The following is a 15,620-nucleotide window of genomic DNA, read 5'->3' on the forward strand; positions in this document are numbered from 1 at the left end:
ATTTTTCTGTTTTTTTCTATTGGCTGTCAACTAACAATCAAATTATAATCTAATAATAGAGGATAGTTATAGTAAATTTGAGTTGATGTTTTGAAATCTTTGTAATCAACCAAATATAGTCCAGGATTGAAATGGACCATATAGTCATAATTAACTTTTGCCGGTTAATTGTAATTACTTTTAGTTTAGTGCAGCATCATTTTAAATTTGATAAAGGAGAGTGTCTGATTGGCAGGTCTGATGAGAATGCCCATTGTGTCCTCTCGGTGCGTGGAGCTGCACGCTGTGCCCTGTGTGCCCGGCGTCCAAGCGACTGATCGGCCTGGCGGGTGTGTGTCAGGTGGCATTGCCATATTTGCCCTCTGCCCTGCAGCAGCACCACACGCAAACCCAGCTTGACTGTGACATGTCTGTGGGTGTGTAGTCACATGACCTGCCCGGCTCTTGAGGTGTCTATTGCGATTAGACTGCCTCTCTCAGGCTGACAGAAAACGGTAGCCGTATTGTCTTGAGAGGAGAGGGGAACAAGGTGGAGGCAAAGAATTGGAGAGGAAATGAATGGGGGTCTGCTGTACCTATGTGATGATGATGTATTGTTAAGTTGATTTCCACATAAAATCTAGTCACATACTGTCCTGACATATCTATTCTTTATTCTTTCCTCAGGTCAGATCCTGCATACAGATGTGGTGTACCTCCATAGCTCTGCTAAACACAAAGAGGCAGAAAAACTGCGCCATCTTATGTTCAAACACAGGTATTGCAATCATAATGATAACATTGTGTAATTTGTAGGCACCCTAAAATATCTATGAATAACTTCATATTTTTGTTCTCCCACAGCTGTCAAACCATTGTCATAGGAAATGGCAAAGCATGCAGGGAGACTGAAGCCTTCTTTACAGACCTAATTAAAAGGCGCTTTTTCAACCCAATGGATGTTTCCTACTGGTATGACATTTCCCTTTTTTTAGAAACAGAGCAGACCAGTGAGCAATACAGCAGATTTTGTTCTTCTGAGAGTAGCTCAGCTTTAGTTTGAGGTCACATCAGGCTCCTTTACAGTCTTAGTGCAATTGCAGATTTAAATTAGAAAAAATGTAATCAATAAACTATACTAAGAGTGAAAATAGCAACTTTTAAGCAAGGTACGCAGAAAAGGAGCGAAGGAAATGGTCCCGGTCTGGAATGTGTTACTCTTACGGATTTTAAATGGTATCTGGACCTTGTTTGACTGTCTCTAATTAAAAACAAATATTTCTCACCGCCCTTTAAACCAAACCAGTGCGACGTGTTTTCCTCCAACCCAAATAAAGGCTGGATCTGGGATTGTCTCTCTCTCCATCTAGCTAGACTCGTGTTTGTTGACTTTTGGTTCTGACTGGAGAGCTGCCCAGAACCGCTCTGAAGTGGCCGTTTATGGCGTACACTGATGGTGGTTTTCATTACAGCTCTCCGCATCCCTCAGTGCAGCTCAGATGGGTTGCCAGGTCTGGCTCAGTAGTTCTCAGCAAAGCATGATGCGTCAAAATTGACATCCAAGGCGCTCCACAAGTGGATCCATTTCAACCTCCATTCTAAAAGGAAAGTGGAAGATTTGAGATCTCAAAATTGGCAATGCAACGCCGACTGCTTCGTCGGGTGTGCCAGACAGTTTGAACTTTGTTTCCTGTCCTGGTAGTCACAGCCAAGTATTTGTAGAAGCAGGGTGCAAGTTAAAATAAATACTTTAAAACTGCACGCTTAAATGTTCCAATAAGTGGAAAAATGGATCTAGTTGCAGTTTTTGCATGAAGTGCTTAAACAGGACATGCATTCTCGCTTGTTGTATTTCTCAAGTCGATTTGGATAAAATTGTCTGCTTAATGAATGAATGCAAATGAAAAGGAAACATGGAGTGGTTACATGTGTATAAAAACACATGAAAGCATTTTTGCTCATTTTACAAACTCAAAGCGTGGTGTTTGGTATAATTATTTTTATTTATATTTATTTATATTTTCATAATTAAATTTTTGTGATAATACTTCACCCTTTTCTGACCCTTAAACTTCCCATTTTTTTGGTATTTGCCTTTGAGACTTAACACAAGAATGATTCACACATACATAGACCTGACTGACTTTTTTGACTCTCGCTCACCAAGGCTGCCTTTGAAAATAGTAATATTGTGAAATATTATTACAATTTAAAATAACTCTAATTCTATTTGCATATATTTTAAAATGTAATTTATTCCTGTGTGTCATTCCTCCAGTCTTCAGTCACATGTTCCTTTAGAAATCATTCTAATATGCTGATTTGGAGCTCAAGAAACATTTCTTATTATTACAGTATCAATGTTGAAAACAGTTGTGCTGCATATTTTTGTGATAACAGAATACAAATTTTTAGGATTCTTTGATGAAAAGAAAGTTAAAAAGAACAGCATTTTTACAGAAAAAGGACTGTAAAAATATAAATGTCTTCACTGTTACTTTTGAACAATTTAATGTGTTTTTGCTGAATAGAAGTATTAATTTCTTTCTAAAAAAAAATATATCTTACTGACACCAAACTTCTGAATGGTACTGTAGAAGTGTAGATGCATCTTGTGCTATTGTGTTTTAGGTGTTATGTTTGTTAGGGAATATGTAATTGAACTGGGTTATTTTTCATTCCCTTTTGAAAGTTCATCTCCACACAGTGCACTTTGTACATCACTAGTCAATCAAATCAGCGGCTTCATTTGCACCGTCTGCTATCTGTCTCCCTACTCCTCAGCTTGAGAAATAAAACCATCCGTTGCCCCCACCTACCATCCCTTGCTCCCTCCCTTCTGTCCCGACGTCCCCGCTAGCCGTCTCCTCTCCTTTTGTTTGCCTGACTGCTCCTGAGGAATGACAGGCAGTGCCGGCAGACTGTGTGCGGTGTGAGCCTGCGGGATAAGCTGCACGGCTCTCAGCGACCTGGTGCTCTTACTTTAAATGAAGGGACACTTGCCTGTTGAGTTGGTAGGGATGCTACTTGAGTAAGACTGGGATAAACACTGACGACTTGACATTTTCTTCTGGTTCTTTCTACAATAAGGCCTTTTTTTGGTGATTTCTGATGGTACTTAGATATGGTTTCAAGGAAACTGGGCAAATTGTCTGCATACGGGACTTTACTTGCATTTAACAGTGTGGTATAATGACATTACTGTTAGTAATACATTAGTGTTGTTTTATCTTTATTTTTATTTTTATTTATTTTTAATGGAATGCGTCTGGCTTCCAGTGTCATTCGGTTCCAGTTATTTTACTTGCCATATTATGCTGCTTGATATTGCAAACTGGTATTTGTTATCATATTATTTTAATTCATTATCAAAATCATAAACGCACTGGTTTGTGGTGCTAATAGATTTACTAATTAAGGCAATGTGTTCTAGTTATTTACCAATAGTCGCTAATGAATCCGGAGTCTTTCACAGAATATCTTGCACTTATTTCTGTGTTGCAAAATAAGATGGGTAAAATATGCATTATACATATTGTGAATATTAAATATATAGTAGGTAATTTATTTAAATTAAATATATATATTTTTTATGATACCAATATTATTATTAATGTTGTTGATAAATAATCAAAAAATACTAGCAGGCATGCACATAATCTGTGGCCATTCACAAAGTTCTACACATCCTCAGTTCTTGCGTAATTTTTTTGACTAATTTGTTAATGCTTACACATTTTCCATATTCAAATGTTTTAAAAGTTGTGTAGACCGCACACATAGTGTAGGTCTTTTTATTAGTCTCTTGTGACAGTTTGCCTTAATACCTGTTGTACACCGAGAAACTCGCATGAATGGTGAAGAGTTGCCCTCACTTTGAACTTTCACTCTGTAGGTTGTGCCCCAGTTGAGTTCGTTCCAATATGAATTAGCTGTGAGATAACACCATGCTTTGAACCTCTCTCCTGGAACCCCTCTGTGGCGCCCTCTGTTGGCCCAGCACTCTTTACTGCCAGGTGCTTTTATCCTTCAAGACCGCTTCAATGATTTGAATTGAATTGGTTTGCATTATGATTAAAGGTACAAATAATTAGCTTTGAACTTGGGAGTGTGAGATTCCTGGAATACTGTCTCTCACTGTATGTGTGTTTTATCAGTATCGGTGTGTGTATGCTGCTTTCTCATGACTAATACATGCTCTAAGGGCCTCTAAGATGACCCAATAAAAGTTGACCTTGGCTGACATGGTGTCTTAATGCTTCTGGTAGAAACGCTTGGCGCTTTGGTCATGGATTTGTCATAGTTATGTTGTACAGATTTGGGTTAGAGGTTCATTGGGTATTGTGTGCCATACTGAATTGATATGTTTTTATTTTAGAGCAACTGCACTCTTATTTATTGAGTGTAATATGTCAATTTTATATTATAAACTGTGTTTCCTTTCTAAGAAACGTTTCAGAAGGTGCTGCTCTGACTCTGGTCATTGCTGCTGTTTGGCCCTGACTTTGCTTCTCACGCCTAAAGGACAAAATGACATGTATCTTGCTTAACGAGGGAGCCTGTAGTGTTTCGACTGTCAGGACAGTGATCCTGATACTGAGCTATGGCTACAGACTGATTGGACAGCTCTGTCAGTTCTTAAGGTTGAAGACAGTGGCAGTGACCACCATTCTCCCCTCAGGCTTGCTCTCTGCCACCAGCCGGCCAGTCTCTGGTCATTAGACTCACTTTGCAGGAGAAAGCAGAATTACAGGAGCTCTCTCTCATCTATCCTTTTTCATTTTTCTTTTAGTACACTCTGTTGCTGGGATCAGTTGTTAAGCATGACCACTTCAGTCTTAACAGGAAGGAAACTACCACTTGCTGTAAATTATGAATAGTCGCATCTTTACAATTTCCTTAACACTGGCAGATGCAATGTCAGCATGGATGAAAGTCTAAATGAAACGTTTGCTTTCTAAAATTGTAATCTTTTAGAAGGGACAATATTCAACAATATTACAATATTATTTTTATTATTATTATTTCACTGTACCTGGTGCAAGCTTTCTGTAAAGTATGTATATTAAATTATATGTATATTGGCATATATAAGAAAATAAATATATGTAAAAAAAAGTATATATAAATATAAGCGATGTATATGAATAATAATATCTATTATTATTATTATTATTATTATTATTATTATTATTATGCATAGCCTATATTTATATATTCAATGTTTTTATTTATATATTTATTTCATATATATGCCCAGATATATAATATTAATAAAAAAAAGTATATATAAATATAAGCGATGTATATGAATAATAATATCTATTATTATTATTATTATTATTATTATTATTATGCATAGCCTATATTTATATATTCAATGTTTTTATTTATATATTTATTTCATATATATGCCCAGATATATAATATTAATACTTGCCCTTTACTGCCAGCTTGCTCCTGGTAAAGTGAAATCACTTTTTGCTGTAAGGTCTTGGATGACTAGAATTTTGCATCAGGAAAGTTTGTCCTTTGAGGAGGATTCTGGGTAGGGTGATTAGGACAGTGAGGAATGAGGAGGAATATTTGCCAGTCACAGGCCCACGGCTCATGGCTCACTGAGGGATTGATGTCCGCATCACAGAGGACACCCAGAACCAATGGCTCCATGAGCAACTGTCTTGAGCCTGCCTAATTTTGATTGACTGATGTTAACATATTGAAATGTATGGTAATGTCTGTGTGTGGTTGACAGTGGTGGGGCTTTTATTTACGTCAATATGCCATCTTACATTTGCTCTTAGATTTATCTTGCCATCGAAAAGTAAAGCAGTCAGGTTTTTAAATGAGTAGTATCTCTATTTGATCTATTATATATCCAACTATATACAATCATTTTTGGGATAGAAAACACATTGACCAATTCATAATAAAGCTATAAGCCATGATAGGACATATGCTGCAGGTACGTAATGTTCAGAATAAAAAAAACAAACAAAATATTTAAACTAATATACTTTGTTTACCTAAATCTTGCTGTTTAAGGTTGTAAAATGACAAAGTAATTTAATACATAGAATTTAAAGCTGCAGTTTGTAGTTTTTCCTCTTTGTCGCTATTTCTGTTGGAAATCTGCAATTGCAGTTATTCGAAGAATTACCAACTTGGGTGGGTTGTGCCTCGGCACGGCACAGCGCAGGTGAATACAATGTTTTGAGGAGAATGTGCGGGTGTCAGTCGCCGCGCCGGTGTGTCATTCGGAATCACAGATTCTACTTTTTGGAAGTATGATCAACATCAGAATTTTCACAGGAAAATGTCACCTGAACAATTAACATCCACTTTTGATCTGACCAACTAAGGGAAAAAAAGTAAATCATTTTAGTAAATCGCGCTGATTAAATCTAACGATCGCTTATCACGTCAAACTGTGCAAATTATACTTTGTTCTCAAATTATTAATGTTAACAACATCAGCATTGCGTGACTGCATTTAAATAATCTCTTTTTTTCTGTAGCCACTCCGAAGTCTTTTGTATTTTACAACGGGTGAATCTTAAGTTGTCACTGGTGATTGGCGTTTGAACCTTTCTTGATCCGCCATCAAATTGATTAATTTAAAGTGCTGTGTGAAACGGCTATAAATCTCCACCTTTAACATCCTCACACACAACATAGCCCATCATACAAAGACATGCTCGACTTTCCCACAGAAATACACCAGTACCACTGGAGTAAAAAACATTATTACAATCTTACCGTTTAGAATCGAGCTAAGGCAAGCAGATAGTTTTAGACACTGGCTGGTTATGTACTTGCTCAAATTTATTTTGGATCATTTTTAACCCAAAAAAGTTACGGACTGCAGCTTTAAATATGTGGTGTCATATACAATACCGTTCAAAAGTTTAGGATTTGAAATGATTTTTTTATATATTTATGAAAAAGGTCTCACCAAGGCTACATTTTATTTGTATAAAAAAATACAGTAAGACAGTAATATTGTGACATGTTATTACAATTTAAAATAACTGTTTTAAAATCTATTTTAAAATGTAATTGATTCCTGTGAGGGCTAAGTTGAATTTTCAGCAGCCATTGTTTCATTGCTCCATTGTGTCTTTAGTGTCACATGATCCTTCAGAAATCGTTTTAATATGCTGATTTTCCGCTCAAGAAGTGAAAATGGTTGTGCTGCTTAATATTTTTGTAGAAACAGTGTTTTGTTGTTGCTGCTGTTGAGTAGAAAGTTCAAAATAACAGCATTGATTTAAAATAGAAATCTTCTGTAACATAAATGCCTCTACTGTCACTTTTGATTCATTTAATGCATTCTTGCTGAATAAAAATATTAATTTCTTTAAAAAAACAAGCTATTCAGCACTAGTGTATTATCTACAATGACTAAGAACATGAAAAATCCAATCATAAAAAATTGATTTATTTTAAAAACTTTAACACTAGCTTACTATGAATACTTTCTTGCATTTAAAATGAAGTTTCCAGAAGAACGGACATAAATACGGCAATGTCACTCCCTATCCGACTAGTGCTGATTGATCCGTGGCAGCCAAGCATGAGATCAAGCAAGTTGTCCGCTTGAAAGTTTTCATTGCCTTAAACTCAGATGCCATATCCCCATTTGTCAATTTCTAATCTAATGTGCTCTTGTGATGTCAGAACAACTGGAAGCAATCCCCACCAGTAAAGTTTTTAACATGCTGCACATTTCATGCCTCATTTACTTGTGTTAGGCCGTTTTAGGTTGTAGTTTATAGCCCTTGGAGTACAGAAAAAGGAAACGCAAGCAACATCAAAACATAGAAACCTCAATTCCACATCTGCATATATGAACTAGGCTTCCAATGAAACTGGCCTTGAAAATTAGAATATGGAAAGCTCTGGAATATCCTTTTTTGTGGGCTATACTTGAGTGCTTTGAATTGCTAGGTCCAGTCCACCGTGTGAGCCATTGAATCTTTAAAATCTTCTTGGTTAAGATGAGGTTCTTGAGTTTGAGGTTCTTGAGTTTGAGGCTTGGACACGAAAATATTCAAAACCCCGTCTACTGGCTCCTGCCTGCTACACACAGGAAAACATCCAGTAATCTGCACAGCTGACACCCTCTGCTGCAGTTCTTTGGGTGTTCAGAGGAGGAAGGGGTGATGAACATCTGCCACCAGTTTGACGTGAGTGACTGTGAGGTTTTGCTCTTTTCAGACTTGTGTGGTGGTGGCAGCTTGAATGTGCTGTTAACTGCACCTCCACGCTGACTAGGCACTTGCTACCCCCTAGCACAGAGCCTGAGACTGACGGCCTTTGACACCTGCCATTTTGGCCCTTTTCTAGGCAAAAAATGTCATAGTGTTTAGACTTGGCATTGGTCTGATATCTCATGATTTTTTTTCTCTTTTGGGAATCCCTTGGGTCTGCTGGCTATGAGTAATTTTTTTAAATATTTTTTTTCATAAGAATGTCCTTTTTTGTTTCAGCTTACGTGAAAGACAAAAGACCGGCTTTAGTAAATTTTGCACATTTGATGGTGATATATTGAGATTCAATTATTTTTCATTTAAAATGGTATATTGCTAATAATATATCCCCTTTACTGTACATTGAAATAAACAGAATTTTATAGTAATATACAATACCATTCAAAAGTGTTTTCTTTTAAAGAAATTCATATTTTTATTCAGCAAGGATGCATTAAATTGATCAAAAGTGACAGACAATAATAAATAATTCTGGGGCGGAAAAATCACCATGGTTTCCACAAAAAATATTTAGCATTTAACTGTTTTCAACATTGATGATGATAATAAATATTGATTGATCAGCAATTCAGGGTGTTGGAATGATTTCTGAAGGGTCATGTGACACTGAAGACTGGAGTAATGACTGCTGAAAATGCAGCTTTAGTATCACAGGATCAAATTTAATTTGATAATTAATCAAAATTGTAATAATATTTTACAATATTACTATTTTCTTGTTTACAATTTAATGATTATCTTTCATAGGATAAATGCATTATGATACGTTTATTCACCGAGACCTCATAACTATTAAGACTGGGGAGTTTTTGAACTTTTTGCCCCGAAAAGCAAACTGATTTCAAAATAAGTAGTATGCAAATTTTGTACTCCACTGCATAAATTACTTTTTTTGTTTTGCTAATTTACTTAATAATTTGCAGGGAAAAAACTTTCATCGTGTCAAAGCATTTATAATTTTCTCAGCTTTTTACATAAAAACAGCACATTTTGTCTTATTTTTCCAAATTTAACCAGTAATATCAAGAACATTGGGCTTCTATCTCCAGGTTTGGAGATATTTCTTCACCCCGCAGACAGATCTGATGAATGCGTTTAATTAGAACATGTGTTTAGGGGGCAAGTATCAAAGTATGTATCCATCTCTTGGTGTCACCCGGTGGTCATGGACATTGGGAGGGGGAGATGGACCAGCCTAGAGGATGATGACAAACACAGAGAATACCACAATTACTTCCAGTTAGAGGGGGCCCGGCCATGACTTTGCCCAGAGACTCTTCATTGAGACATGATAGTCCCCAAAGTGTGGGTGTATTGGGTGTGAGTAAGTGAGTGACTGTCAGACCTCAAGGGTCATCAAGTCATCTGCTACACTTGCAGGCAGGTTTTGTCTTTGTTCTTGTGTGTTGGTGTCCACTTGAGCTGGGCTGAATGCTCACAGCCTTCTGCTGCCTGCCCTTTTACAAGTTCAGCCGTGCCCTTAATGAAGAGAAGTGGTTGGTCGATGTGATGCATATCCATGTCAGAATGGTTCAGGGCTTGTACCCATTAACCCTTCCAGCCCTTCTGATTTATTCAAATGACAGGTTCCTCTCTTTCTCAATATCAAAAATCTGCTCTCTCCTTTTCTGTCTTTCAGCACGGTTGTCATATCATTCTGGTGGAAAGAATGCAGAAAAATTCTACACACTGAAGATTAGTACTTTTTGTTTGATGAGGACCAACATGATATTAATAAACTGAATCAACCACAAACTATAAATAAACTGTATTTAATAGAATATTCAATGAACATTTATTTTATTTGAAGGTTCTTAAAATTAGAGATGGACAGATTTAAGTGAATACAAGTAATCTATTACATGTAAATTAAAATAAGTAAAAAGAAAGAGTATTAATTTGATATTCTTTTCAGGAAAAAAAAACCCACAATATTTATCAAAAAGACACATTTTAAAAATAAATGTAAACAAATTATTAGTCAATTACTTGTGAACATCCGAGTCAAGATGAAATGCCTTTGTGTAGTAATAATAATAATAACAATAATGATAAGTATTATAAATAATTTAATTTGTATTATTTCATATATAATATACATTGTACATTATAATTATTAAACTAGATAGCTTATTATAATTATAACATAATTCTTAATATATTATTTGAATTAATGTTATTATAATATATTGAATAAATATTCATATCCTTATATTTAAAAAAGAACTTAAGGTGTAATGCTTAGTGAATGTTTATAGGCCATGCATTGTCTCTGTGTACGTTATTACTATGTCTGAAAGAGACATTTATATTTCATTTCATAAAGAACAATTACTTTTATTTATATGGTTTATTTATCTTATTTTAAATGTGTGTTTTATTTGAATGTTTATCAGGGTTGGCATGTGTTTCCTTCTTAATTTGTTAATAATCTTTCTAATAACCTGCTCCACCGTGACCCCTAGGTCATATGCCAGGGCTCGTTAGTCCTGTCATCATGGCTACTCTATCTGTCAGCTATTGGAGTGAGAGGGAAGAGGGAGGAGGGGAAAGGATCTGGGAAAATGAGGACACCAGTCAAACTAGTGGGCCATGTCACAAAGCCTCTGCATCCTGTCATAAGTATGATGACACTAATTGGCAAAGTTACCCAAAGAGCCCTTAGGCACCAATAGAGAGGAAGCAAATGTAATGGAGGCTGCAGTGGTGATCTGCCCTAATTTGTATGGTCATTCACAGTGGTGATAATCATGTGCGGAGGACATTTATCCTTGCTGACGTTTTCAGAGAGAGGTCAGTTTTATTATGTGCCCAACCAGGCAGTTAAGTTGTAAAGGAAAAAAAGGCTGGTTTTGAGGTTTTAGAAAAGGAAAAAATGGATAACTTGCATAATAACATTTATAATAAAATTGTGTAAAAATAATGAGCTTTCAGATTTCTTTGTTAGTTGTATTTAATTATTTACAGAATTGTTAGTGTATATTATTATTATTAAAGTAGCCGGCAATGATCAATCTTTTCCAGTAGGGCTGTTTAACATTTCGAGTTTTTCATTAAATATAGTTGACAAGCACATTTACCATTATGTCCTGTAGATGGCAGTATTTACCCATATTTTCATATTTTCCTTGGCCCGTTAGATTACTAGAATACTAGCATTTTGCAGAATGTTAGTGGTTAAATTGTTTAAACTTGTGTTTTATGTGGTAATTATTGTTAGTGTTGTATTTGTAGCCTTTCAGGTATGGGTTTTTGTTGGTTCAGGTAGAGTTAACTTTACTGATGGAAATATAACCGAGTGCACTCTTTCACCTTTGAGCCTATGTGGTCGTCACCCTGCTCCCTGCGGTGGGACTGACTCTGCAATTAGTGTAATATAAATCACTTTGAGTGGCTATCAGACAATACACATGCTACTGAAAATGTGTTGAGAGTCAATCTAGTTTATACCCAAGTGAGAATCACTAAACCAGTTAAATATATGGGCTGTCAGATGGTTTAAATAACTATTAGTAATTACTGTCAGGTTTGTACTACTCTAAGGAATAAATATTCCTCAAAATATGCATGTGAATGGATGACATTTGTAACAGAACATTCTATATGTGCATGGCAGCACAGAAATCAGTTATAACCTTCTGAACTCAGGAAAAAAGTTTGTCAAAAAATCGAATTTTCCAATGAAAACAGGTCTGAGTTTGTGTATTCTAGTATTTCTTCCATGCATTGCTGTGTACTCTACACTTTGGTTCCTGCTGTATCAACTACAAGCTTTCTATGGAAATGTATTTAAATGGACTCTTTGGTCGGACGCCTCCTAGATGTACTGAGGGAGCTTCATAAGTTCACTGGGGTCTTCATGAGGTTACATCTGATTTCCTTGGAAGCCAGCTTCAGTGTGTCTTTATTGTTTCAGCATAACAGATGAAGCAGGAGCGTCCATCTACAGTGTGAGTCCTGAGGCTGTTAAAGAGATGCCTGACATGGATCCCAACCTAAGGAGTGCAGGTAATTTACATATTCCTTCTTTCCACGCACTCAAAACAAGTGATTGACCATTTTAGTTTTATTTTTATGCTTGATATAATGCAGATTTATGGAATGAAATTTAAAGATGTCGAATGAGACATACATAAAATGGGAAATCAAAGAAACACTTGTTTTTTTGTACATAGTATTTGCAAAAAATTATCTACAAACACTAAAAATAGAAAATCAGCCATTGACAATGATATTGGCAGATTTTGTTTTTGAGACAAGGATTTAACATTTTCTATATTATTTGCCAAGCCTGCTAGTGCTAATAAATAAATAAATAAAGTATTATTAAAAATATTAACAAACAAACACACACACACAATTAAATATAACAAAACAATAAATACATTTTTTTTTTAAAAGTTAAAAAAATATGGGGTATTTTTCTTCTAAAGCCTGTATACTATCTATTAAAATAGTTTTGTCAAATCACATTTTACTAAATTCAATGCAGAGCAACACAATATACACAATTCAAACTAAATAATCCTGAAATGAGAATATCTCTCGTTTAGTGTTTTAAGTTATTACATTTATATAAAAGCATCTTTACCATTAAATGTAAAGGCTTTGGTTTTAGGGTTTGCAAACATACAAACTTGTGTACATGAAAGTCAAAGCTTCACTGGCAGGATATGTCTTATTTTTCGTACTAACGTACTAACACTGAATGAAAGCTGTCCCTCTGAATGATGGGATTGTTTATTCTCCAGTTCCAAGTCTCCAGTTAAAGGCAACCGCCTTACCTGTCAGTCCAACTCAGCTCCCACTCAACCAGACCTTTACGTGCCATTTCAGTCAACTTTGTCTCCTTTGTCTGAAACAGACTCCCTGTCTCCTTTAGGCCACATTCATTTCTCTAGTTTTCGATACATGGACTTCAGAAGAAGAAACAATAGTTTTTCACAGTCTATCAGTATCAAACCATCTAGAACCATCTGTTTCTGTGAAACAGAACCTTCTGTAAAAAGGTTTGCCTGTGTTTAGACCACACAAGCACCCTCTACTCTAACAAAAATAAAAAAGCAAGTCGAAAAGTTTGGAAATCACTCAAATGTTCTCAAAAACAGGATCTGAGAATTATACCAGACTTCCTCTATAAAAGCAGTAAATCAGTATGGGATTAATCATAAATTTTCCTCTGGTCAAATGCAAGCGCAAACTAGGGAGCTATATTTATCGCTTTTATGAGAGGCGTAAGAAATTGGACCGTCCTATGTGGGATGTGTTTCAATGTGTGCAGTGTTTTGTGTTTTACACATTAAACACAATTCTACATTTCTAGCATAAATAATGTGTGTATATATAATTTTTATAACAAAATAATTCTCAAGATTTCTGCTTACTTTCTAAATTTCATGGTTCTTCAAAAATATTAAGCGGCACAACGGTTTTCAAGATTGATAAACAAGGAAGGTTTATTTCCCTCGCCCTGTATCTTACTCCAATGTCATTCCCAGTCAAAACACATTTCACACTGGAGGACTCTGAGTCACAGACCGGTCCAGATATTTGGCATGCTACATTTTTGACAGGCATGAAATATTTCAGTGATGCATCAGTGCTTCTCTAAGTTTGCGTCTTTGATAGCACACACTATTTGATTGTCACTCACGTGAACGAGCACCGATTTTATTCCGCTTTCAAGCATTCATCTGTGATTTCCACAAAACTCTCTGCGAGTGAAAATCTGGGCTAAAATCATGCAGTGTGTACTAGGCATTATTGAGCACCAAATCAGCATATTAGAATGATTGCTAAAGGATCGTGTGTGGGCTTTACCACTCCTATATCTTTAGAAGGTGCAAGAGACATTAAGTAGCATTCTGCTGTTGTAGAGTATTGTGATATAAAATACAGCAGTGCTCAGTGCATAAAATTATTAACCAGGTTAACGTTCGGTCAATCAAGGAATTCAACTCGCTTGTACTGTCAAAAATGAATAAAACGTCATTTGATTTTGACATATAATCCATTATCTTGTCCCTAATAATCAACAAAATGCAGGGGAAATCTGTAATACGAACTGCAGCAGTGCTAAACTGTTCACTGCATCATATAGTTAGCAACATAAACAATCAATTTATGAATCCAACTCACTAAGACTGCCAACAGTTTATTTTACATGCATCATTTTATTATTTCCATGTATGTGGTTACAGTCAAATAATATAAAACAGTGAAATCGCTCCAGAACTCTGTCCTGTCTTACCTGCACTCGAGACAGTAACGTGAGCTCCACTGACAGACTTCAATCCTATTGGTTGTTGCTTGTGAAATTCGCTGCTAATTTGCACAGTTAAAATTTCTGAGCTTTTGTGTGTGACTTGCGTCACTTGACATGCCTACATTCTATCGCCAATGGTCGCTGTTGCTCTTGTCGTAGAAGTCACTAGCCCTTCTTTGAAAATGAATGGGATCATGTCGCTTTGTCACTGTGTCGTTGGCGGTGTGAACGGGGCTATAATATACTTCCTTCTTATGAACACCATGTCATAATTGAGTAAATGTTGGCATTTATATGTTAATGAATTTGTGTTTTTGACTGATTTTTCATTATATGACTCTTCCTGACCTGCTCTGTCATGCCTGCAGTAGAGAAAGGTGTTCATATCTTGATTGAGGACAATTGTTTCCAGAGGTGTTTGGCTTTCTATAAAGATCAAGGTGTATGTGCTCGCTGAAGTAGGTGACTGTTGAAGGAGGTTTTGAGGTGGCTTGCTGGAGCGTGATCGCCAAGCCTCACTCGCTGCGTCTCCACATTGAACTCTGTGGGAAATTGCTGCCTGTAATAATATTTGGAAAGGGATGGAGTTTCAGCTCAGGCCTTGTACAGCGCACACAAAAGCACTTCTCTCCACTCTCTGACTCTGTAATGTGGAGGTTGTGCTTGGGCAGAAAACCACGCAATGTCTCACATTCTGTCTTGTGTTTTCTGTCTGAGTCGCTCTCTCTCCCTTTCTTTCTCGCCCACTGATTCTCGCAGACATGGCTGAGTACAGATGAAAATCTGACTTTCATTTGCTGACCTTCGGCAAGACTAGATACAACTAATGGAACAAGTGCGCCAAACTGCTTATGTTAATTTCATTTTATAATATTGTGTTTGGCTGGTTACATTTCCTGGGATAAGTTAGATTCAAGTTTTTCTGAAATGGGTTTTTATTTGTCTTTAATTGAATTCTTATTTGACCTGACCTCTCTTAGTTGGCCCATGTCTTTGCCTGTGTATGACACAGGATAAGGGGATTCCTCCTAATCTTTAACCGTTTCTCCTAATCTTCTCCATATCGCTTTAAAATATAGCATTCTGGGCAGAATTCAAATGGG

At 36.2% G+C, this 15,620-nt stretch overlaps 1 protein-coding gene across 3 annotated transcripts in view; it reads left to right on the top strand.

The window, feature by feature from the left end:
• The window catches only part of srbd1 (S1 RNA binding domain 1), a 60,369-nt gene that overhangs the window by 13,718 nt on the left and 31,031 nt on the right, over positions 1-15,620 (top strand). For all 3 annotated transcript variants that reach the window (XR_013205968.1, XM_077237274.1, XM_077237275.1), the window contains exons 13-15: positions 667-757; positions 844-951; positions 12,169-12,260. Coding sequence is in view for 2 of the 3 variants with exons in the window: in XM_077237274.1 (XP_077093389.1) it covers positions 667-757; positions 844-951; positions 12,169-12,260 (291 nt within the window). In the remaining variant the exon portion in view is untranslated. The remainder of the gene's footprint in view (positions 1-666; positions 758-843; positions 952-12,168; positions 12,261-15,620) is intronic.

This window comes from Siphateles boraxobius, unplaced genomic scaffold (genome assembly GCF_051911475.1).
Source record: "Siphateles boraxobius isolate OS27281-9 unplaced genomic scaffold, OSU_SipBor_1 20, whole genome shotgun sequence".
In the NCBI taxonomy this organism is placed as follows: Eukaryota; Metazoa; Chordata; class Actinopteri; order Cypriniformes; family Leuciscidae; genus Siphateles; species Siphateles boraxobius.